Source organism: Ixodes scapularis, unplaced genomic scaffold (genome assembly GCF_016920785.2).
Source record: "Ixodes scapularis isolate PalLabHiFi unplaced genomic scaffold, ASM1692078v2 PGA_scaffold2__306_contigs__length_199485367, whole genome shotgun sequence".
Lineage (NCBI taxonomy): Eukaryota > Metazoa > Arthropoda > Arachnida > Ixodida > Ixodidae > Ixodes > Ixodes scapularis.
Window position 1 is genome coordinate 148,269,279 of NW_024609857.1, and position 25,200 is coordinate 148,294,478.

General features: G+C 45.9%; 1 protein-coding gene across 3 annotated transcripts in view; it reads left to right on the plus strand.

Moving 5' to 3' along the window:
- LOC8041497 (trithorax group protein osa) overlaps positions 1 to 25,200 on the plus strand; it is a 177,614-nt gene that overhangs the window by 32,582 nt on the left and 119,832 nt on the right. For all 3 annotated transcript variants that reach the window (XM_029977025.4, XM_040206016.3, XM_040206015.3), the window contains exons 2-3: positions 13,375 to 13,527; positions 17,213 to 17,617. In XM_029977025.4, the coding sequence (XP_029832885.2) occupies positions 13,375 to 13,527; positions 17,213 to 17,617 (558 nt within the window). The remainder of the gene's footprint in view (positions 1 to 13,374; positions 13,528 to 17,212; positions 17,618 to 25,200) is intronic.

Consider the following 25,200-nt stretch of genomic DNA (forward strand, 5'->3'; position numbering starts at 1 on the left):
GTCCCAAGTTTCGACGTTCGGCACGTGGTTTCCTTATTTCAATCTTGAAAATAAAAAAAAAAAAGACAAAAAACCTTAATCGCGATGCGGGTAAATACTTAAAAAGAAAACAGTACCAAAAAAAAAAATAATAAACATAGAAATCGGTTTTATGTTGCCTCTTTACGTTTTTTTTTTTTTAGTTAGTTTGGGCTTCTCCCGTATATACATACGCGTATATCTCTTCGACTTCATTTCAACGCGTCGTGTGCTCCTCCTTCCGAACGTTGTGATCTTCTTTTCGTTTTTGTTTTCTTTCTTTATTTGCTGTTAGTATGTGTTTCTACTCTCGCTTGCCGCCGAAAGAGCGGCGTATCGTTTTTGTTTTGGTTCTTCACGTTCCGCTTTTATTTCCCGAGTTGTTCAGGGTGAAAAGGGGGGGGGGGGGGGGGGGATACTTTTTGGTTGTATTTTTACGCGAGTTCATTTTCTTTTTTTTTTTTTTTTTTCTGGTTAGATTTCTCGGCGTTTTTCGGGAGCTTGGGGCACGGTAAAGATAAACAACGTGAATAAGATATACGTAAGAAAGCTCAGATAAACCGAAGGAAGGATTGCGCCAGAAATAAATAAAGCGGGGGAAAAGAGAGGGGGAAAACCAACTAAGAAGGATGAAGGAATGAGTGAAGGAGGAAAGGAGTCCAAGCACGATATGGCTTGGGCTCTCCCTTTCGCGCTCCCTCTACTTCTCTTTGTGCCTGTCTGTTGTGTCTGCGGGGAATAAATCTATCTATAAAGAGAACCGACGGCCGAGATGAATGAGAGCCCGTTCACGTGATTCGAGGGGGGGCAACGGGTGGTGCGTAACAACGGGAGAGGGAAACGATGAATGAAATATGATAATTAGCCACGTGGATGGCGTGCGTTGGTAGACACCGACGCTTTTGTTTTCCCGCTGTTTTTTTTTTTTTTTTTTCGTGTCTTTTTTTTTTTTTGTATGGGTAGGTCGTGTGTTTTTTTGTTTCTTTTTAACTTTCTGGTTGGCCGTCGTGTTTAAAGAGGCATTGATTTTGAGGAAAGCGTTACGGATGGCCATTTCGCATCGCGTTCGCATTGTTTTGTTTTTAGATCTTTACGGTCGAGCTGGTTTGGTTGATCTTTTTTTGTTTGTTTAGCGTTTTTCTTTTGTTGGCTTTGAGTGTGTGTCGTACGAAAGGTATTTTGTTTGTTTTGGCGGGCTGTGCCTCGCATTTTTAGAGGACGAAGGTCGATTGCGTAACGTCGCTCAAGAAGAGACGGACGCTTTTAGATCTCCGCCGGGTTTCTCTTTTCTTTATCTTTTTTTTGTCATTCCTGTGTCACGTGGGTGGCCGGATGCTTTCTTGTGTTCGCTTATTTTTGGGCCGTGTCTAAGCTTCATCTTCTTGGTTGTTCGTAGACGAGCTGAGGACGTGGCCGATCGAGTGTCGTAGTTTAACGAGAAATCTTTTCTAGAGCTTGTCTACTCGTGTATTTCACTCGTTCGAGCGTCTTGGAAGTTCCCGTGGAGCAGGAGAAGCATCCACTTCACCACTGCGTTCGGGTGCCTTATTTTTTGACCGTTGCGGTGATCAGAAGCACGTGTTTGTTCGTCACCTTGTGAATTGAACAGGGCTTAAAACCAGCCGTTTCCGCGATTGTCTACGTCGTTTCACTGGATGGGTTAGAACTTTGTCAAAGCACTGCATGTGCAGGTTATCCGCTGATAACTCGCTCGTGACAGGGCTCACTGCGCGAAATGCAATTTTTTAAAAAAGAAAATTTTGTAGCAAATTATGTTTTCCCAGCACGGACACGCACACACACTTGCCGTTTTGATATTGTACCTTTTTAACGAAGCTTCTTCCGCTGGGCTCCCTCTGCAACAGTCTGTTTAGGTTACGCTCTACTTTCAGTAACCGCTGTCATCCCTAACCACGTCCTCGACAAGCTCCTGGAAGCCCCAGCGAGGCAGCCGACGCTTCGTTAAGGCAGTCCGCAGACAGATGCGAACGCGTGTCATCGCGAGATGCGTGCTTCGAATGCTGCAGGGCAATGAGTTCATGGAGAAAACTTCGCACGCGCGGCATTCGAACCGTGGATGTTGCGTTAACTGGCGTTCGAAGACTTTTTTTTTTTTTTTTTTTTTGTATGATGCGCGAGCTGTGTGAGAACGGCTTTAGGAGATTCGAGAGAACAGCGTCTTATGGAAACGTCGGGTCTATCAGTGTGAGTGTTGTTGTGTACGAGTTCAGGTGTTCTGAAGCCGCGGTCGCGCCTCTCGTACGTCGTACAAAAAATCCGGGGTTCGTTGCAGACGTGACGTAAATGGTTCAACTGGTACGCTTTGGGCATCTGTCGGGACTGCAGCCACTCTGTGTTGTGAGCTGCGACACATTATTCAATTTCTATTGACTTTATACAAGGTCGAGAAGGGGACAGAAAACAGGAAAGCTGCGCAGTTTAGCATAAAACGTGCCTGCCCCCCCCCCCCCCCCCCCCTTTTTTTTCGACAGTTTTGTTGGAAGATGAATTGATCGTAATAAGAAAAAAACCTACAAAAGAAAGTTGAGACACAATAAAGGCACAGCGTTCGGGGTTCCCTTAGAACGTCTCGGGAAAGCGCGGCAGATGAAATGTCCGTAGCTTTTGGAAGTCAGCTAGTGGCTTGGGTAGTGTCGGAAACCCGAATTGCTAACAAAATATGCCAGCATAGAATAACTCTGAATCGTGGTCCCCTGTTATTTCTGAGCTAACCATCGGCCACAGTTCTAAACATCTCTTTTGTGCTATACTGGTACATGATTGAGAACAGTGGAGTGTTCAGCGACCGATTTCAGCGACTTCATAAATGGGCGTATTTCGCATGACCGTTGTTCGAAGTCGTCGAGGATTTACTTGGTCTCTCTTTATCGTTGTTATCGCTCGTTTCGTCCACGGGCGATCGAATGGTCGAGCACCGTTCCATTCGGTCGGATATCGGAAGGCCTAGATGTAGTCACTGACGGGGTGAGAACGGCAAGCAGGTCTTTCTGTTGTCCCGACTCCAGCTTCCTGCCTTCGATGATGCTTCGACTTCTCGTGAGCTTCGAGATTTTCACGCGCAGCGGAAGCACGGCGGAAGTCAAAGAGCGCGTGCTGGAAGTTTGGCACCGACAAAATAATACAAACAGACGCTCTGCTAGTTCTCGCTTTATACAGTGACTAGTCCTTGGCAGTGTTGCGCTGTCATGGAGCGCCGCCATGTTGGTATCGGCGTTAGCGAACGGTGTTTGTGCGAGGCGTCCGGCGAGGCTTTAGGACGAAACGAAATGCGCGCTTTCAGATCAGTATGTGCCGACCTTTGGCGATGAGGGGTCTCGAGGCATATCCGATTGTTCGGCCGGTTTCTTCGATCGTATGGCGGCAGCCGTTGGTTGTGGAGAGGCCGCGCAGATTATCCAAAGGTGGCTGCACCGCGGTTCTTGGCGGCGCATTGGGGAACAGGGTTCAACGGGAGACGTTGAAATGCATCCGCTAGCGGCTAGATGGTCACGAGATGGTTAGTGTAGAAGCCGTCCTAGAGACCTCTAGGCCACTTGGGCGGCCTGCGATGGTGGCGTTGTAGGCACCTTTAAAAGCTTAAATTCCTTTTCAGAGTTAGAAATTTTGTCGTAATAAGTGTGTTTATTCCTCGGCCTTCTCTTTAATTCCACATCGACTTCCGAGGTTTCTAGATTGATTCGCGGAGTATTTTTTGCGAGAGGCTGGGATTCTGACACATCGTGCTACTTTTCAGCCCCTTATTTGCGAGCCCTGGGAAAGTCAAGCTAAAAGATGTGTATACAACTTAATCAAAAACGTCGTTTTTTATTTTTTTTATTTTTGTTTTACGCATTTTTGAATGCAGTGCACCTCTGCTGCCTTAGTGAACCCCGTAGTCGGTGGAAAAGCCGTAGACACGGGGATTATGACTTCCTCAAGTGACCCAGTTGCACGAGCCCGATCTTCACCGTAACGACCTTCCACTATTACCAAACCGCTCTTTTTATACCACGATGAGGGAAACAGATGTGAATGTATTAGATCACGAAAAAAAAAATATGGTAGAAAAAAAAATGACAGTTATAGTTTAGAGCACGGGTTGCAAACTCCGGCCCGCAGACCGTGGTCCTTGGGCCGCTGCTACCGGCGCAACTCGCAATTACTCGCAGGTCATGTTATTCGCATCTATGTTTTCTATTATTACCCCTTAAATTTCTGTTATTATTACCCCTTTGAGTTTCTGTATTAAAATTCTTTTGTCTATTTATTTAGGGTTTCTGTTTATCATTTATATTTGTTCGTTTATTTTCTGACCCTCGAGGCTGCGACGGACACCTTGTAGTTCGACCCCTCGGCTATAAATTTCAGAGACCTCTGGTCTCTGAAAAATTTTATCAATGAGTTTCAATTGCGTTTCTAACGTATTCTGTCGGGATACATTAGAAACTCAGTTGAAAACTAATTTTTCTCAGTTGCTTCGAAATCGGCGACGCGGGCCGGGGGGGGGGGGGGGGGGGGGTGTTTATTAATATAATACATTATAAACTCATTGATAATTTTTGTAAGTGCTCGGGGACCTCGGTGACAAGATTACCTTAGCGAACTGTGGAGGCTGCAGCCTCCGCGGCCGAATAAGAGCGCTGGAGCAAGGCATGTGACAACAATCCGTGGTCGAAGCCACGGAGGCCTCGTTACCTCAATAATGGCGCCGTCCGCGACAGAAAAAAAAAAAAAAAAAAAAAAAAAAAAAAAGTACTAGGCTTTTTTTTTATATTATTATTATTATTTAGTAAAGCGACACGACACGGAAGAAAGACGAAGCAATGTTACTTTTCAACTATACTAAACACTTTTCCGAGAGCAACGTGGCTTTTGAGGGATGTTCGAAGATCGCAGCCGTGTAATGGACCGCTTCCGCTCGAAACATCACCCTGCCATAAGCACTCTCCACGGATTCGCGGCGACATTGAACGTGCGGTTGTCTCGTGTACTTTTCCAGAAGAGCTCGCTACCCTAGCGGACGACAATGTTGCGGTGGTGGACGCTCATCCGAAATTGGTTGGTTTCGCAGCAGACGATTTTTGGCCAGCCGACGGCAGCCGGTTTTTCCTGGCCTCGCGTTTGGCGCAGTGATACGAACGCTAACGCGATGGGGTCTCGCCGGACCGTAGTCTGCAGAGTTCGTCAAGTTATCCTTTGCGTTGACCATTTCTCCCGTCCCGTACGAATGTCAGACGGCGGACCGGGACGATTGAGGTAGGCACTGTGCCACACAAGCGAGAAGGCGAGCCTCGCGATAAGTCAGGCATCGGGGCGCCCCGACGTCGTTTAATGGCACCCTCGGCACTGCGTCGCCGATTCCGAAGACATTCGCGCGAGTGAGCGCGTCTCGTCGTCAAAGGGGTGCGGAGGAGTGGGGGGAAAAGGCATTTCATTGGCAGGCGGGTGACTGACTCGGCGTGACTGCGCCGGAGACAATGGGAATCCCCATTCCGGGGCGTCGCTGACCTATTCTGGTCGCCACTATTGTCTGGCGACTTCCGCGTCGTTGACGCCGCCGCAAGGAGGGGCTTGGGGGCCGACCTTGAGCCCGACCTTGGCCGATTGACTGACTGGCGGCCGAGGGAGGGAAAAGCTCGTGCGCCGCTCCCTTCCCTCGCGCTCTCGGCCGAGGCGGTCGGTCCCCCACGCTCCTGGTTGATTGCCCCGATGTTGACTGGACCTCGCCCCTCTGACCTCGTCGAACGGCGTTCCTGCTGCTCATCACTCATTGCGAGCGATGCGCTTGCGACTTCCACAGTGCGTCTTTCTAACGACTTATTCGATTTTTCTGAGGGGGGAGGGGGGGGGGGGGGGGCAACAAATTTGGTAGCGCCATCTATTGATTGCTTCCGGCACACTTCCGGTTCGCGTATATTTCCCAATTTTGTACTCGTCATTCTTTTATCGTAAGACTAAATGAAGTCTGACCGTGCGCTAAGTGGCCATTTCCAGAAGATAGCGTGTACATTTGATTTCGCGAATACTGCGAAATTGGCGTCTAGTCCAGAACCGGAAGTGGTTAGGTGCTATTTGCGCACTAGCGCCACCACGTTTCAGCTCGCGCGAGAAAGGCAGACTACTCCTTTTCCGTCTAGTCGTCATCTGGAATCGTGGAACTTCCTGTAAGGGGGTAAACGATGTTTGGCCCTCGGTAAGCAACTGGAAGATGTTCACGTTTTTATCACGACTGTCAACCCTTTTTTTACTCGTTCCAAATTATAATGTACGCGTCCCTGACCCTTCTCACGGGTCACGGACGCACGTCTGTCTCCTAAACTTTAAACGACAGCTGTCCAGAAACCGTCGCGTTCTTGCTAGTTTGCTAGTTGTTGAGAAGCTTTGCCAACTTGTTTGTATTATCAATAGCCCGGTACTGATTAGAAATTTGGAACGCCGCTTCGCGACCGCAGAAGAGGAATAATCGTGGGGGATAAAAATACCGTCGCGGTGTGTGTTTGCCAGGGCAGTCTATCTGTATCCGCGAGCGACCTTACAGCCTTATCTGCGTCGCGCTGAAGAGAGCCACTTTTATGTCCCCCGGGGGTAGCCTCGCGAGGTTCAGTCATTGCTGCGTTGACTGCGTTCCTTCGTCCATGACACTTTCGGGGTTATCTCTTCCTTCCGCCGGGTTATGGCGGGGGCGAAAGAAAAGGGACGCGGAGGCGCTCGCGTTGATGACAGTGCGACTCTTGGAGGGGCTTTTCGGACAATTCCGTGTCCGAGCACTCGTCGCACATTGCGTCCAACGCGACGAAATGGTTCGGGCTGGTTGGATGCACAGAAGAGAACTGTTGACAAACTGGAGAAGTTTCAGCGGGCTCTCTGTCCACTGCATCGTATGCAAAAGAAAATTCAATGGAAAGGGTAACTTGCGCTTTCCACTGCTGCCTCCACGGTTTCGTGCTCTTTTTGTCGTCTCATACAGCTAGTGCAGCAAACAAATAACGTTGCTTGCCTTTCGTTGAAAAGTGGTAGCTGGGAGGCAGTGTGGAAAGCGAGTTCCGGTTGTGCTCTCCATTTCGGAGCAATCACGAATCGAATCATGGCCCGCTCTCATTAGTGCCGGGGAAGTCATTGCGTGTGGTGCGGAGCAATTTTGTAAACTTGCAGGTGAATCGACAAGCCCCAAACGTGAGCCTCGATTAGTAGGTATCACACCCGAGTGTGTTTGCACGAACTCGTGGCCGAGTGGGTGTCGCGAGTGTGTTCCTAATTCGCGTGTTGCTTGCTGATACCCTGGACAGCTCGGTATAATGAAACTTTAGGTCGTGGCATACTGAGTCGGCTTCACGGACGATTCCCAGAAACTTTTAACGAGTCATTGACCCCGGGCTCTGTAGCAATGTATGTATATATATATATGCTTTTTTTACCCTTAAATTTTCCTTTGGCATTCCGTTCGCCAAATTGGCCCGCAGGTACTGCGATCAAATTTCCCGGTTTGGGGTGGTTATTTTTTTTTTAACTGCAAAGCAAATTGTGTGTATGTTTATGCAGCCGGACGTTAGTCTGTCTCAGTGGGCGTCTGGTGTCTTAGCTGTAGACGAGCAATTGAGCCAATGCGGTACAACCGCTAGCCTGGGGGTCTTTAAGTGCACCACGCAGTAGTGATGCACGGCCGCACGCCGGTACGATGCTCATCCAGATCGAAACGGGCAGGTGTGGGGATTGAACCCAGGGTCCCTGTGTTCTGCAGCGTGAGCTTTCGCTCTACGTGCTCCGAGCTGGTGTGCGCCAGAGCCGTATATGTAGAGAGTTCGGCCATTCGTTGGGAAGTATAGGAGACAAATGAAGAGACGCCATTGGCCGACAGCGGGCTGGGCGTGTTCCAGGACGTCTTCAGAAATTCGAATGTGGCCAGCCAGAAGCCGGAAATAATACCCTGGCGGTGGTTGCGAGAAACAAACTTGATAAGTGCATCGGAGTAACTCTCCGTGACTGAAAATATGGTGCACGTGATGTTTCAATCACGGTCATCCAATATCATGGTAGAAGAGTGCGACTAGCGGAACGATCGACATAATCCGTACGCCGAGCGCCGAGGGCCGGGAATCAGCCGTCCGAGCGGTCACACACTGTCCGAGCAAAACAGTGTTGGGCTGCGCATTCGTTTCTTGCATCTTTCTGCGTGATCATGATCAAAACATCACGTGCAGCCTATATTCAACCATAAAGGGTTACTACGTTTAACTATTACGCGCTTATTAAGAGGACCAAAACTGTTTCTCACTACCACCGCTAGGGAATTCTTTTCGGCTTCTAGTTGTCCAAGAGAGCATGTCAAGCCCTCTATCTGCGTCTAGTGCACGCCCCGGTTCTGCCCGCGCCTCCCATTGACCAAACTCTGTATACACGGCTCTGGTGTGCGCTAGCCCACTCGGCCACCGATCCCCCTTTTTTTAATTGCAGATCCGCTAGGAATTGGCAAGTAAAGAAGAGACGAGGGTCTTTTTTTTTAATTTATCGTGCTGAAATTTAGTGTGATTTCAAAATGCAATTAGTTTTCGGATAGCTTTACTGGATCCGGAGTTACCAGTACATTCGTAATTTTAATGAGGTCGTCCTTACGGGTCGTTAGCATAGAATTTTTCAAAATGTATCAGAAACATTTATAGACTTGCATTCACCAAGACATGCTTTGTGCTGTGATGCTATTTTTGTCGCTTTATATGTCATACAATAATTTTAATTAATGAGTCTCAAAAAGATATAGCCTCCACTTTTGTATAGCTAGGTTGCACATGCTTTTTTACCAATGTAATATAAAAAAAAAATCAGGCTTAAAACAGCATCACCACACAAAGCTTGCCTTGGTAAATGCAATTTATAAAATATTCTGATAATTTTACGCTAATTACCCGTAAGGAGGACCTAATTAAAACGTCGAATTTATTGACAACTCGGGATCTAGTAAAGCTGTCTGAAAACGAATTCCATATTTGGAATCACCACTGACTAATTCATCTATATTCTAAATGCCATCACTATAACTGAAAAAGGTGAAGATAAAGACCCTCGTCCCCTTTTAGTTGGGGCACCGCTGGGATGTCTGCATAGTTCATTCGAAGAGAATAAAATCAAGTGAGATTCAAATAACTACGGGGTCCTCAGTTATCGATTCAGTCATGAGACTTGTTTTCATCATCCTTGCAACATTTAAAACGTGGTGACGCCTTTCAGTAGGAAAGCAATCGAAAGAAGTTCCCTGACAGCATGATGTCATCCGAGTGGGGTCATGTGATTTCTATTTTCGTCTGTCTGTGTGTGATAACTGTTTGTGGTGACATTAGAGAGCTTTCGTGGACCGCGGTTGTCCCCACCCCAACGAAGAGGCCGCTACTACTCCTGCGCGCCGATGGCGTGGACTCTAGAGTTCCGGGTATCGTAGCGGGTTGCAGAGGGCGTTGCGGGACGGCGAAAACGATCTACGAAAACTTCCTATTGACCGGAGACTTGTCCAGCGTAGGATGGTCCGAGTGAAGAAAATTTCCAAACTATGCAGACGGAGAATACACTATACTCTGTTTCACCTTATGACGTACCGCAGGAAAGGCTACAAGCGCGAGCGCCTTGCTCTAGGGCACATCTCGGCGGCACAAGCTCTCGTGCGTCAGGAGCAGCTCCCAACGCTATCAGCTCGCGCTTCTAGCCTTCTCTGCGGTACAACGTAAGGTGAAACGGAGTATAGTAGTAATGTTTGGCAGTCGCGATGAACAAGACGAGGCGGAGCGAGAGTTTTCGACAAGGAAGGCAGCGTGACACCTCACCCGATCCTGCTTCGGAACATGTTTCTGAAGTGTAAATCGTTCTAGAGAGCTCGCTTCGGAAACCTCCATCCCAGTTTGTGCGCTTCGTAACAACAACAAAACGTGCTTTTTTTGTTTTTTTTCGTCGTGCTTTTGCATTTTTGTAAATGCTGCTGGAATTTTATCAAGTGTTGAATCTTAGGTCTTCGTGGAAACACGGAGTTGTGATGTGGAAGAAGGTTAAGCAGCTACGAGAAGATCCTCGTAGCTGCGCGATCGGTGGCGGCTGTACCTCCGGGAGTGTGTGCGTTGCAAACCGCCGTGGCTTTTGCGGGGAAGGAAGCCGTGGGCGGCCGGCCGCACGTGGCCGCCCGCGTGAACGTTGCGAGGAATGATGCGCGATTTGAGCGACGCTGTCGCCGGCTGTCGGAAAGGGGACGCACCATTCATTGGCCCTGTAACCGAACTGGAGCATGCCTGCCGCCGGTGGCGCCCCCGCGTCAACAGTGACTCGCGCACTTGGATGTCTTTGTTTTGTTCGGCCGTGTCTCTTTACGGCGTGTTTCGTCGCCCGTCTGTGTTTTCGCTTTATTCGTTCCGTTATCTACGCTTTCTGCCTATTTGCTCGGCGCTCTTTCTTTCTCGGTGGCTGCGCCTTTCCTTTCGAGATCTTCTGTTTCGCTTTTTTTCTTTTTTGTCTTTCCTTGTTTTCGGTAGCTTTTCGCTCGTTCGCTCCCCGCTGCCATTATTCGCGTTTTGTATTTCGTCTGGGCGCGCGTTTCGCTTTCTGCTTGGCCTTTTGTAGCTTTTGCTTTGGTGCGAGTTAAACCTTTCGAAGAAAGGGAAAGTGTGTTAGTATGTGCGACGGAGGGGGGGAGGGGGGCGGCAGAGGACGCCGACCTTGACGCGCTTTCGGGAGAAAAATGTTTGAAATATCGGCTTTGCACTTCTTTATTTTCTCGGCTGCTTCCTAGTCTGACTCATTCCCTCTTCATTTCCCCCTCTCCGTTCTCCTCCGTTCGCTTGACTTTCTATTTACTTCGACGAGCGCACTTATCTTTGGTATTTCTTGTTTTCTTTTTCTGCGTAGATACCGTTAGCTTCCTTGTGTGTTGTTGCGGTTTGCGTTGCCCGCTGGCGACGGTGTTTGTTTGGGTGCGGTGCCCCCCTCCCTCTTACTTCCTCTGTGCTCTTTTGTCGCGACTGGGTCGACGACGAGAAAGATTCCCGCGTGGGGGGTGGCAGTAGCATGGGCAGCAGGTACTCGGCATTTTATGGGTGTCTATTTACGAACCGCCCTCTTTGGCGGGCGACGAAGGGTGGGTGGGTGGGCGGTCGTTTGGGGGCTGGTCGCGTGCTCGTCTTTTATTTTTAATATCGGGCGCTGTTTTGAGAAAGGACGCGCCTCCCTCCTTCTAATCTCCCTCGTCTGTCGGAGGCAGGTCTCGGCTGCCGCACTCTCCAAGGTCGGACGTTGGCCTCTAGTTCCCTTTTTTTTTAAATATATATTCGCTTTCTCTTGCCAAGGAAAGTGCTTCCGCATTTCGGTAACTCAAATAAATGATATGTCGGTTTCTTTTTCTTTCTTTTTCTTTGTGAACAGGTGCAAACGGTTGCCGGTCGAATTGTCATTTGAAGCGTGACGTGATCGGTCACTTGTTGGATAAGCAGCTACTCGTTAATGACGTCGACCACTAAATCGTTTGCGTGAACGCTTTGTCTATATTGCGGACTCTCTGAAGGGTTCGTATCGCGAGCGCAGATTTTAGCCTTATTAGTCTGAACATTTCGTCGCTGTGGAATGATGGCGCTTTAGTTTAGCGAGTGTGTGTGAACATGCTCTCTAAGGCAAAGTAAACTGCAAGAAACGTCTCCCAAACCTCAAGTGAATTCCCGGTTCAAAATTTACTCCGATGAAGCAGCGAACTTTTCCTATCAAGTGTTCCGCGAGGCGTGTCATTCACAGACCTGGGACGACCATGCAAACTACATCGCGTGAAAGCTATCGAGCATCGTAGGCTTAACCTATATTCATCATCACCCTTTACATACTACAGCCGAGCTTCCGTACAACACACTATTTGATTACCGTCATTTAGTGTGAAAAAATACCACTTTCAACAACTTGCAGAAATTGCGCATATTACCAAAAAAAATGCTAAGAAATAGACAATTCTAAGCGTGGCGCCCCGACTGGTGCCCCACGCGAGCAAGCACGTGCAGCGTGCGCGTGAGCGTAGCTTTGACAAGCTTGTAATTGCACGGGCACGAGGAAAGTCACGGCGGCGGCCAGAAAACGTTTCATGTGACCACCCCTTCATCCAGTGTTTCAGAAATATTGTATAATGTGCACTAACGACATGTATGCCTATCGTTTCAGCTTATGCTATAAGCGCGAAATATTAAATAATACGCATTTTCTTGTTCAACTAGCATGTTTATCAAAATAAGAAAAAAAGGTCGCATATCTCACGCGCAGCACTTGCATTTTGGAACATTTATTTGTGGAAAACAAGTTGCCGAGAACAAATGCTAAAACGTAAACTTCCAGAATTGTGGAATCTCGAAAAATGGCGATATACAAATTGAATTAGCATCAAAAAGAGATGCGACGTTATTCTTTCTTGATGCGAATATGACTTAATAAAAAATTGCAAAGATTGATTTTTCTTTGGGGGGGGGGGGGGGGGGGGGGGGTATTATAGGTATTATTTGTGTTGTTTCATGTGCTTTATATATTTGCTTCTGTTTAAAGATGTTGTATAATTAGGTTGTTTTTGTTTTGGTGCAGGGTGTGCTGAATTTATGTAGTGTACTTTATCCTTTCGTTGTCTTTATTTGTGTAATTTTCTAGGGAGGAAGGAGCTCATCGAGCTGATTTTAGAGCTTTTTTCCCCAACCTCCCCCATCGCTTTGATGGGAAATGGAAGTATTATGAACCAAGTTGAGGGCCGTGATGCCCACTCGAAAAGAGGCTAAATGGGTTAATGAGTTAGCTCATTAACCTGCCTTAAATTTTTATTTTTGGAGGCATTTGGAGAATTGCTTTTCTAAATGAGTTAATATAATCTAACCGCGCCATGAAATTTATGATAAGAAAGTTCGTAGTGGGGGGGGGGGGGGGGGGGGCTGCAGACTAAAAAAAGTAAATTATACGTAAAACATACAAAAAAATACATTATGCCCCAGCAAGATTTAAGAGGCTAGCGCCAGACCTTCATGCAGTAGAGTAGTGGTAAAAATAAGGGGAAAGGGATAAAAAGAAAAAGTGATTGAATGTTGAAAAGGTTTGTTATACATTGCAATGCACAAACAATGACTGCTTAACTACTTTTAGGAGTCCAGTATTCAAGTAGCCCGATGCCTTTAAATAAAAATTATGACAAATGGCTTCTTTTGTTTTTTGGCAATGTTTACAAGATTTGATTTCGCACACACGTTAGTCTACGACTGTGAATGCCCATGAAACCGTCGAACATTGTGCAAACATCCGTATCAAACGTCGCCATTCGTGGCGATTGTGAAACTGGTTCTAACTTGAACGTGTCCTCGTTTTCTTGTGGTGCAGGTGGGTGGCGGCATGCACGAAGCTGCGACGGGACCCCCGGCGTCCAAGCGGCCCTACCTGGGGCCCGCACAGTACCCCCAGTATGCGCAGAGGCATCCCTACCCGGGCCAGCCCAGGCCCACCATGGCCCAGGCCTACTCCCAACAACAGCAGGTGCTTACACCTCACTACCAACCCTCTTCTCGCTTCTCTTTTTCTTTCTTACTTCTGCGTGCTTGGGTTTCTACGATAAATCTTTGTTTAATGTTGATTTTTTTCCCCCGATGACCACTTCTTTTTCCACAAGTTGTATAGTGATGGTGTGAGTGTGCAAATAGCCCTTAAACGTTTCTGGTTTTGAGCTAGATGGCAGGTTTTCCAGCATTTGCTGGATCAAATATAGATCGGTGTCCGAAATCCCTGCCCCCAGCAAAAGAAGTGTAAAATAATATTCTAAAATGCAGGCTCTTGTGGAGAGAGGGGCTGTGCATGAAACAAGATTTTTGCTTTTTACAGCACTTTTGACATCGGTGGTGTTCTTAAGTTTCGTGGCTATGCATTTCCGATGTTCTTGCACTACGACGTGTGCGAGGTTTCTAAAAAGAAAAATTAAGTCTTGCAAAAAATGCAGCCCCCCTACTGTGTCATCGTATCTATATGAACAAACAAGGCAGTGCCTATGGAGCAGAGCAGACGCAGGACATGCCGTCTCTGGGGGCAGACTCTTGTAGCACCGCAAGACGTAGTTCGCTCTTTGGTGTTAGAATGAAGCGTAAAAAATTAGGAAATAAACGCAGGCTGGAAGTGTACCAGGACTACCCAATAGATGGCGCCACCCAGTTTGTGGCCAAACAAAGGAGGGCGAATAGTTCGTTACCCACCGTTTTTTTAGAGGGAGTGAGAAGTTTAATGTTTTCACCTTTTTTGTTTATTTCGGAAAAAAATCTTGTTTTTACTTAGGAGCTAACAGGAATCTTTATCCTTGGCCTCAGCTGACATTTTGGTGAACTTTTTTTTCCTTACGAAACTTCATGGTGTCTAAAAGATAATGAAAGCTTTTAGTTTTGGAAGTAAGACATGTTCTTGTCTGAGCACGTTACACATTTTATTAAAGATTGAGGCAGACAAATTGCATATGGAAATTCACAGCAGTAAAAATTAGGTTTGTAAAACTAGGGAAAATAATTGAACCACTGACTTTTTCGTTTGCTTTTGAGCGTCTTTATTTAACAATCAAAGGAGCTAATGCCATCGGTGCTCTGCTATTTTGTCATTAAACCGCAGACCTTGACAAAAAATTTAATTTTGCATAATTTGTGATAATAATATAGGTTTACTATGCCTCGATGAAAGGTACATGCACGCCCTGCTTGTTCTTCCTGGTTGTACTATGTGAAGGGCAAGAGTCTTTTGTCAAGAGCTTTGCACACAATTTGAACTTAGATGAAGGTATGCCTATGAACTTTCACTGCAACAATGAGGTGTCCTCATTATGACAGTAGGCTAGCGACATATGAGCTCATGTGCAGCATCCAGGAAAGTGTGAACAGTTCACACAGTCTTGGATGAAACAGGCTTGTCCACAGCAGTGAAGGACCTGACCTACTGGCTGCTGTCAAAACCTTATTCAACTGTATTCCGTTCAGCATATCATTGAATGCTTTCAGATCGAGCTTGTCGCTTCAATAGATTTTGTTCTGTATTCATGCTCATGCAGTTTGAGCATCTTGTGCTTCATTTCACTTGAGATGTAGTGTTAGGGATAAGGCTACAGATGCAGACTTGAAGCTATGACAGATTCTCTTACTTGCGTTAGGGTCCTGTCAAGCGTTAGGGTCCTGTCAAGCGTTAGGGTCCTGTCAACACAAAGCTCATGCTGAAGCCTGGTCTCTATTTACCATTTTAGGTGAACTGAAGTACAGAAGTTATGTCCTTGTGCTCTAGTATCCTTAGAATTGCAATAAAATATAGTGACAGGCCATGCTTAGTTTTGGGAAGGAATAACTTAACGCAGTGGTTCTCAAGCATAGATGCGTTAGGGTCCTGTCAAAGTGATGGGGGACCCCATGCCAGTGGGGAAAGGGGGAGGGGGTGAAGGGTGTATAAAATAAAACTACTAATTGCACTGTCAAAAGGGCATTTCTTACTGTTATAGACAGTCTATACCTTCCAACTCTTCCGAATTTTTCGTAAAATCTATGAATTGGGACTAATTCTATGATTTTTTTTATCTCTTGAAATTTTACGAAAAACAAAATTTTGTTAATTTTTTTTTTACATTTTTTTTTTTTTTTAAACCGTTGCTGGCAGTATGTTGCACCGCCACAAGAGGGCGATAGGTACCGTCCACGGCAGCGTCGTGGTTTTTACTATCCGTCTATCCAGTGGCCACGGATCCAAAACCAATCCAAAGCCCAAAGCCTTTGTTCGTGTATTCGGCGGCGCACATTGGTTCGGCGTGTTCCTATATTGTGTTCAGACGTGGTTGGGCCTCTCTGTTTCGGCCAGTCTCGAGGCGAGCAGTGCGGCGTCTGTGTGTGTTTGTTGCACATGTAATCATCGCATTCCCCTGGTCGCTGTGGCTTTGCGGCGCAATGGCGAACTCCAAACCTCAAAAGAGGTACTTTCATGTGTTCCTGAAGTCCAACATGTCAGAATTCCCGTGCTTCGTGCCGTCCAAAAAGGGAGAGGAGTTTGGATTCTGTAGCACGTGCACTTGTGATGTAAGCGTTTCGCACGATGGCAAGGCTGGCATTAAGCTGCACATCGCTTCACGTAAATACCCCCCCTCTCCCCCCCCTTTGCGGCTGCGGGAGTTTTATGAATGTGAAAGTCCACTGGTTGGCAGGTATGAACAGAAGTGAGAAGCATCAAGTAAGAGTATGAATGGATAGTTAGATGTTAATGTCTGTACATTTTATAATGGGCAGTAGCTTGCGCCACCTAGCCAGGGTCTACAAAAAAAACTTCTTTTGTTTCAAGAAAAGACTGAGTGGGTGGGGTTAGGGTTGATGGTAGGGCTTCGTGGACCGCAGCAGGTCCGCGGAACGCCATTTGTAAACCACTAATATAAGGTTTTCTTTTTTTTTTTTTAATTTAATGTTTTTGGCAAAGTATTAGAACTAAAAAAAATGTAAGATTTACGTTTTTTACTTTACCCTTTATGAAACAAATGCTACAAGTTTGAAAAGTGTGTGTGGAAAATTTTTTGTTCTGCTGAAAAATTAAGTTAGCCCCCGTGATGACCATATAGTTCCTTGAAGCCCCAACCCAGGCGTTTCGTGCCACTCCATAGCATTACGCCAAAGTCGGGACCGGGAAACCGAAAGTATGCATCTGGCGGCCATGCTGCTATTTGGTTATTGGTGGGTGTGGATGAGGGTCGTGTTTCCAGAAGTGGCCTCTTCACTGACGACATCGGTGGCAAGAAAGTGCTCGTTTAATACGAACTGGATGAACCCAAATATTTCGGAATATACAAGTTGGATTAAGCCCATCCAAAATGATCCTCACAGTGCTCAATGCTCAATGCCTTGTGTTGTAATGGTCTCATATACTTAGCCGCCTCTACAGTAATCAGGCATTTTTACCTGAAATTGTGAGGGGAAACTTGGAAAAGTCAGGTAGTATAAAAATAATAATTTGCTAGACACCCTGGAGAAACAGTGCTCTGGATGAGGTTAAGTACAAGTGAAGCGCTGTTCCTGTTTACTTCTACTCGTCTTTGTCCTTAGCTCTGTTTGCATTTTTGCAGTGTTTATAGGTATTTCCGAGAATTCATGATTGGTGCAAAGCTTGACTGGCATTCTTCGACAAGATCGTCTGGACGCTGACCGTGCCCTCCCGCTCCCTTCCCCAGATGTCCCCGTACTCGTCGGGGCCCCAGGCGTCCCAACAGCCAGGCCAGCAGTCCCAGCCCGCACCCTCTGGGCAGCAGCAGCAGCCCGGCCTGGGGGGTCCCCCGCACTCCCCGGCCCAGTCCCCGCACCCGCAGCAGCAGGAGCGCCCCACCCCTCCGCCCCAGGGCTCTGCCTCCCCATCCCGGGGCGGGGAGGGGCCCCCATCTCGCCAGGGCACCCCCAACTCGCACCCGTCGGGCTACGGGGGCTACCCGTCCCAGGGACCCTCCCCGGGGGGACCCCAGCAGCAGGCACCGTCCTCGTCCGCGCAGCAACCCCCGACACCCACGTCATCCTCATCTTCATCTTCCGGGGTAGGCCAGTCCGGTTCGACGGCGTCGCAGCAGCAGCAGCAGCAACAGTCGGTGAGCAGGGGAACCTCGGTTTTTCTATGTAATTTTGGGGAGCAAAGCGACTCCGAGAATTGGCGGGGGTTACTATACTCCCTTTCACCTTACAATGGACCGCTGCGAATGGTACGAGTCGTCGCGGCTAATCGAGCGCTTTGAGTGCGTCGCCACGTTCTTCCTCAAGGTCGTCCAACATTCCCACAGGTTGTGGTGTCCTCCGCGCTTTGTCATAAGGCGAAACCGAGCATAGGTTGGTCCCAGTTCTACCTTTGAGGCTGCAGATCCTTCGTGGCAGCGAGTAACGGTGGTTAATTATTTGACCTATGATGCAAGGCCTGTCTCTGTTGAGGCGTGGTGCCTTGTTTTACAGTAACTACGTGGTGGATCGAGACTGTCGGGGTCCTTTTCGCTAGCATCTCCTCATTTTTGGAGCAGGGTCACACGTAAGAACACTGTCCAGAGCGCTGTGGTGCACACTTGCGCCGTTGCACTGCGGTGCCGTTGTTGACCAAGGTCGCATGCCGCCGTCTCCTGCAAGAACGACGGTCGCTTGCCGCGATACTTGCAGGACCAAAATGGGGGACCGCCACAATACTTCCTTCTGATAATTGAACGAGAAAATTTACCATTGCGAACCGGATGTCTAGTTTTGCAGTAATGTTTCGTGGTTTGTGACAGGTGCTTAATGTCAGATGTGCCATGCCTTGCACTTTATTCAAAAGTTTGGGTTTAGCTGAGAAACCTGTCGCCAGAGAACTGAATATGCTTTCAGCAGCTCTCAATCTAAATTGATGTAAATATTCGATAATAGTGCTCGGAGAGGTTACACTGATTTGAGAACATACTTTTGCAGTAAAGAAAATAGAAATGTGTGATAATCAATATCCTAATTTTTGACTGCTGCCTCCTTGGACTGTTTACTTTTTGTTGTTTTCTCAATACATAGCAAAACACCTACCACATTTTTTGGGCTATAGTCATCACCCGGTCTATAGTCCACTAAGGCAGATTTCAGGTTCAAAAATACATTTTTTGCTTAGATAGTATGCACTCGGTGCTCAGTCAACTAACCACCTGCTGCTTAGTCGACACGAAAATCTTCTCATGCACGGCACACCTTGACAAATGTGCTTTCTTAGCTCACAAAGAAGTTTGTATTATATATAAATCATCATTAACATACTTTTTCATTCAAGCAATTCGTCACGTCTCGTCATAATGAAAGATCTTGAAAAATCTAAATTCCTGTATAGTTGGCACGTTTAGGTAGTCCCTACAGCCTAAAATTGCAACTTTTCAACATGTATAATGCACAAACTGTAGCCCAAAAAATACAATAAATTGAAAAAAAAAAAAAAAAAAAAATCTGAGTTTTCTTGTTTTTTGGACACTGCATGTACAAATTATATTAGTTATATTGAACGTTCACACAAACCACAACATTATGTTAGTTGCATGAAAGCCTCACACCTGTTGCAAGTTTTTCCGTTCAGACACGACCAGCTAAATAACTCTTTATGTCCAGTGGATGTAGCTTATGTAAAAGTGGGCCACTTCCACTGCAGACCTTTCGCAGCTGTTGTGCCACTTTCTGGCATTCGCAGCTGCACTGAAATCACTGTGGCAGTTAGAGCACATCATTTGACACACTTCGACCGATGACCTCGTTGAGGAGAGCGAGCGGATTGCCCCCATTCACCCTCTTCAAAATTCAGTCTGGCCACTTCAGTAATTATCATCACCTAAGTGTATATCGTCTGTAACTGCTGATAGCAGCCTTTTGATGGCTGTCAAAGCGAGAATGTGAAGACAGGCCCCGATGCGGAGTCTGAACATTTCAGACATTAGTTCGCTGTGGTGTAGTTCTATGTCACCCTGACCAGACACATAACCTTCCTTGCACTACACATTTGAGGGTATGATGTAACTTGTTTTGCTTCGGCACGCGCCAGACAGCTCGTGACACTAAAATGTGAATAATATCGAGAGTTTTACTCAACTAAGCTCCTTGGACAGACTGGTAGTTTTTTGACACCATTGTAACTGAAACAAAGAGAACTGTACTCTAAAGTGAAGGACATTATAGCCGGCGTCACACTGCTCACACATTGTACAAAAGACAGTCTGCAAACATGAGTCAGCACAACATCCATAGTTCGAATGCCGCAGGCCCAAGCTTTTTCCTTCAAATCATTGCCATGCGGCATACGAAGCACGGATCTCACGGTGACTCGCGTTTGAATCTGTATTCAGACTGTCGTTTGTATGATATGTGATCAGTGTGACACCAGCTTATAACATTCATAGGTTTGCCAGTGATGAATAGTTCCAAGATTTTAACTGCCATTAGCATACAGAAATTTAGACTGGTATTTGAGTCACTTGAAGGCACTGAATTTCTGGAAGGGTATATTGGGGGTGCTTTTTTTCCCCAGTGTACTTGCTTCGGTTACGCTGGGTCACACACAAACCTGGAAAAAGTAATTGTCTACCTTTTTTAAAAATTATTTATGACACCACCATTGTCTCACTATGTTTAATCCTTTCTGAACACCAGCGTCTGGAAGCACCCCAATCACCAATTTGGTTTCTTGCAGATTATTTGTGCATCCTCCTATATATGCGGCTATCGGGCTAAGTAAAAAACCTTTTAAAAGGTTCATGAGGGACCAAAAAGCAGCCAAGCACATATAAAGTTGAGGAAGAAAGAGGTTAGTGCTAGATGATATGAAGGAACCTTGAATAATCTGATGGCAAACTCAAATCTATGATTTCACTCTTGTGTCTAATTGCAAGGAAGCCAACAAAGCACAGTTCGGTACTTTTTTAGCTGGATACCGTCACGGGAATATCCTGATTGTTTCATATCCTTACCAATAACAGAATGGAACTTTTTGCCCAACTACGTCGTTACTGCTAACAATATGGATACTTTTAGAGAGCTACTAAGCGAATCATTGTAATATGTGCGTTTTAAAACTATTAAGCTGATAACGTGTTCATAGTTTCATGTATAAATTTTGTCCTTCTTGAGTGCGTTTGTTTCTTTGTTGTTTTACTTCCGCAATTTTTCAGCAGCCCATTCCTTTGTAGGGTCAAGGTATAATGAATAAATAAATAGGGTCGTGGCGTCACACAACGCTCATGTGAAACGTTGCATCGCACAGGGAATGAAAGTGGTGAAAGTGTTACATGTAATGCAAATCAAGTCACAGCATGTCTCAAACAATTTCGCTTTGTACAGCAATTCATTTGCCTTAAAGAAAAATTTGAAGAGTTTTAGGCGGAGGCGAGGTTCAAACTCACGACCCTTCGGTTGCGGGCCAGGCACGGTACCGACTGGGTCACGCAGACACGCTTGCACGGCTTGGGAACCAGCACGGGTTTATATGTTTAGCAAACGTGTTCCGCTCTTAAAGACGAAGCTTAAGCGTCCTCCTGTAATTTTTAAGTTTGAAAGAAGTATAATACTTGCAGGTTAACAATGCAGACTGCCATCCGTTAGGTGCTGCTTGTAGGGGTTCTAACGTCATGGGAACATTACAAGAGTTGCTTCACAAGAGATGATCAGTGTGCTGCATCCCTTCTTCTCATCTGGGGCATGCATTACAGGTCCTTAAATGACCATTTGGGGTCACGTGACAATGAGAACTCTTACCGTATTAGTTGACTGGTGATGGTGAACATTGCCTGTATCTGGAACCTGGTTAAACAAGTTTGTCTTTTTGTTTTTCTTTTTTTTTTTCAAACGATTTGAGGATCTTTTTGCATTCAATGATTGCATTGTCAATGAGCAATATTATGCACGTGCCTAACAAGCATCATGTACACAGCCTGCTACTGTCAAGACCGGTTATAACGAAGTCAGTGGGAATCGAGAATCACTTCGCTATATCCAATATTTCGTTATAACTGACTCCGGTTATAACGAAGTGCAAAGGGAAGGGGAAATCGCAATCGCTTTGCTGTGGCGGCTATTTCGTTATAACTGGTCTCGACAGTATATTGTGCATTGAAGCATTGGGCATGGTGTAATTAATGCCTACGATGCAGGTTCTTCGAGATGCAGGAGCTTGCTAGAATGAATTACATTGGCGGCATGATAACAACTCACATTACTAATCACTGACAGAGTTCGAAGATGAGCATCGGCTGTAATTTCCTCGCTTGGTAGCCTCGGCAGAACAATAAATAAATCGATTAATTGAATAAACAAGAAATTCTTTCTTTTGCCTCAGACATACAAGCCATCCCATATGTTCCCCTTCAACGTTTTTGGCAAGTATATCCGATTCCAAACACATGATCTCTGCCACTCTACGCAAATTTCTTTGTTTTCTAACTTGTTTATCTCAGTTAATTTTTATTTTTGTACAGTTGCGGTCCTTTCATGCAGTCATTTATTAATATTGGATTAGAGCTTTAATTTTGTACAATAACTTTTACTGAAGAACGACCAGCGCTGCTGCTGTCTCTTCTCGGTGGCTCAATATACTTCCAGGACGGAGAAAAATGGTATGGCGACAACATGCACATATCGTGTTGCTTCTTTTTTTTTTTTTTTTCTTAAATTTTCCTTTAACGATGTTGCAAAAGAATGTGAGGCAATATATGCGGTCTCAAATACGTCATCGGGCTTGCCTAGCAACCGGCGGGAGGATTCCAGGGTTGCCCGCGCGTGCAACGACACTGTTGGGAATTTCTGCGGCTGCTCGGAACTGGCTTTGTTAACATTTGTCGGTTATCTTTCGACCTCGTCATCGGATAAAGATCGTCGTATTTTGAGCGTCTTTTTTTTTTTTTTTTTTTTCCTGTGTGCGAGCCGCGTGTAGATAGGAGTTGCGCAGACGCTCGTTTCTCGTGTCCGTCTGGTCTACCCCTGTTATGTTCCTGTCGAGAGGGGGACCCTCATACCGCACGTCTTTCGCCGTAACCGGCGAATATACGCAAAGCGGATTACGCATTTTTTTTTTCTTTTATTTGTGAGCGTCAAAAATTAGAAAGAGGCGCGTTCTGTGAGGACAGCTCTAGGTTAATCTCTGGTATGATAGAACCAGAAATGGGAATCATGTCACTGATCAGGTTATTGCGGGGTTTAGAACTTTCCTATTATACTTTCTCGTGGCGCTCTACTAAAGAAATGAGGGATTTTTCGCCGTATTCGTGGGGCTTTTTGGGGCTCTCTAATAACGATGCGATGCGTACGCAAAGGCACCGACGGAGAATCGGGTGTCATTATCGGGATGTCGGAACGATTTACTAAACCTCCCTTTAATCCGCAAAACTAAATTTCGGTTGAAAATAAACAAAACAAAAAAAGTTAATGTTTGCATTTAGTGCGTAGTTCTCACGTAAAAGGTTCCCGTACACGGCACACCTTGACGAATGTCTGCTTTATCAGCTCACAAATAAGTTCCAGTGTTGGGTACAGTACATCTAAAAAGTACTTGAAGTACAAAGTAGACGAGAGATTATGTACTTCGAGCAAAGTATTAATTACACCCGTTATAGTGTACTTGAAGCGAAGTGCTAAAAATGCTATGTACTAAATAAAGTGCGAGTGCTTTTTATTTTTTTTTTTGCACAATATTGCAATGCTCTTTCATTCTCCTAAAAGTGTTTTTTTCTTTTTTTTTTCTTGCATGCATTGTTTCAGGGGTAATGGGGGGTGGATTAGATATACTCAGAAATGGCGGCGAATATTGGATAGAGTCAAGTGCCTTCAGAGTTGACAAAGCATAATTTTGTGATAGAAATTTAGCGAGATCATATGTGGACAATGTACTTTAAAATCGGAAGTTGTACTTCCCTCAAAAAGTGCCAGAAAAAAAAAAAAATAAGTAGAGTGCTGGTACGTAAGCGAGATCATATTTGTACAATGTACTTTAAAATCGAAAGTTGTACTTCCCTCAAAAAGTGCCAGGAAAAAAATAATTAAGTAGACTGCTGGTACGTACTTGGAGAATGTACTTCAAGTGCAAGTATTCTGAACCTCTTTGAATACTTTAACTGCAAAGTACTTCCCAACACAGGCTTTATCGTACATAAATCATGATTAACGTACATACTCTATCAGTCACAAAATCCGTTACACCTTCTCAAAAAAGAAGAAAAAAAAAGTTATAGTCCTCACCCGCAGGTTGATCAGTCCGTGCCACGTAAAATTGAGACCTTTAAACGTACACAGAACAAAACACAATATTAGATTTTTCTTTTTTTTTTGTTTTTTAACGGCGATTTAGGGTAATAGTAAACTTGTATGTAGGGTGAAGTCCTTCGTTGCAAAGCTCGGTGCATTCTGAACAGAGGAGCAAACGCGTGAGGGTCGGTGGCTCGCGAGGCAGCCTCAGTGTTTACCAGCGTGTATTGGTGTATATTGGTGTAATATGAGCTGCCTGACACGCGTTCGGCACTTGGGATTAGCAGCCCGCCGCGTTGCACCGGCCGAAATTGACCCTCTATATATCGGAGACGTGGCATGCCGTTTGGAGACTCTTCTCGCGCCGTTATGAGCAACGCAAATTCGTCGGCCCTCACCTCTCCAGCGGTGGACTCTGTGGCCCGGTGCGTTTCAGTCGGCATGGGCGACCGACCAGCCCGGCTGTGCTGCGCTGCCTTGGGCAGGCGTGCATTCGTCGCCGCCTCGCGTGTGCCGCTGCACGTGACGTGGTTGTGCAAGAGGGCGTCTTCTCCTTCGATGGACGTGCGTGGGAGAACTCGAAAGAGCACGACCGGGAGATTTTCTTTTTTTGCTCACTTTTTGCGCGTCTTCGAATTTTGTGAGCCTTTCTTCTTTTCCTCTTTTTCTTCTAGCCTTTCGTTTGGGGATTATTTTGCTCTCTTTAGTAAACAGACGCGTCGAATAATTGGCGCATCAGTAACTAGATGGCGCTAACTTTTGAAAATGGTACATACAAATGAGTACGGTTTGCTGGAATTAAAAAAAAAAAAAAAGATTTTAGTGTACCTAAATTTTTTTTATTATTTATTTGAATACCTACGCCTAAAAAGGCATTACAGTAGGAGGCCAAGCCGATTCTGGCTCGTGCTGCGCGCTTCTGCTCTAATAGCGCGCGGGATTTAAACCTAAAGTCTTCGCGTCATGTCGGAGCCAACTTAATCTCACGATCGATATGTTGTAATGATACTTAAAAGCAGACGAAATAATGCCCGTTTATAATAATAATAATAAATCCCGAGGTTAAGGAGTGTGGTGGTATCCCTCAAGGAGCTTCTCGGTGTCGGACTTTGGTACGTTGTTGTTTTCATTTGCGCTTTTTGAGAATGACGCGAAGGCGGTGTGCCAAGAATGAATGAAAGGCCGAGCGACGGAAGGATGTCAGTGGCCGCTCGCGGTTGGCATTTTATTTTTGTGTCGTTATCTTCTCCGGCCCTGACACTGAACGAGGTGACTAAATGCAGCCATCGAAATGAAAAAAAAAAAAAAAAAAGTATAAAACAGATAGGGAGTATAAACAAAGAATTGACCTGGAACGAAGACGGCGCCGTTGAAACAAGTACCCAACGCAAAACAGAAAAAGCGAAAAGAAAAACAAAATAGCTAATCTCGGGAGAAGAAAAAAAAAAAAAAAAAGGAA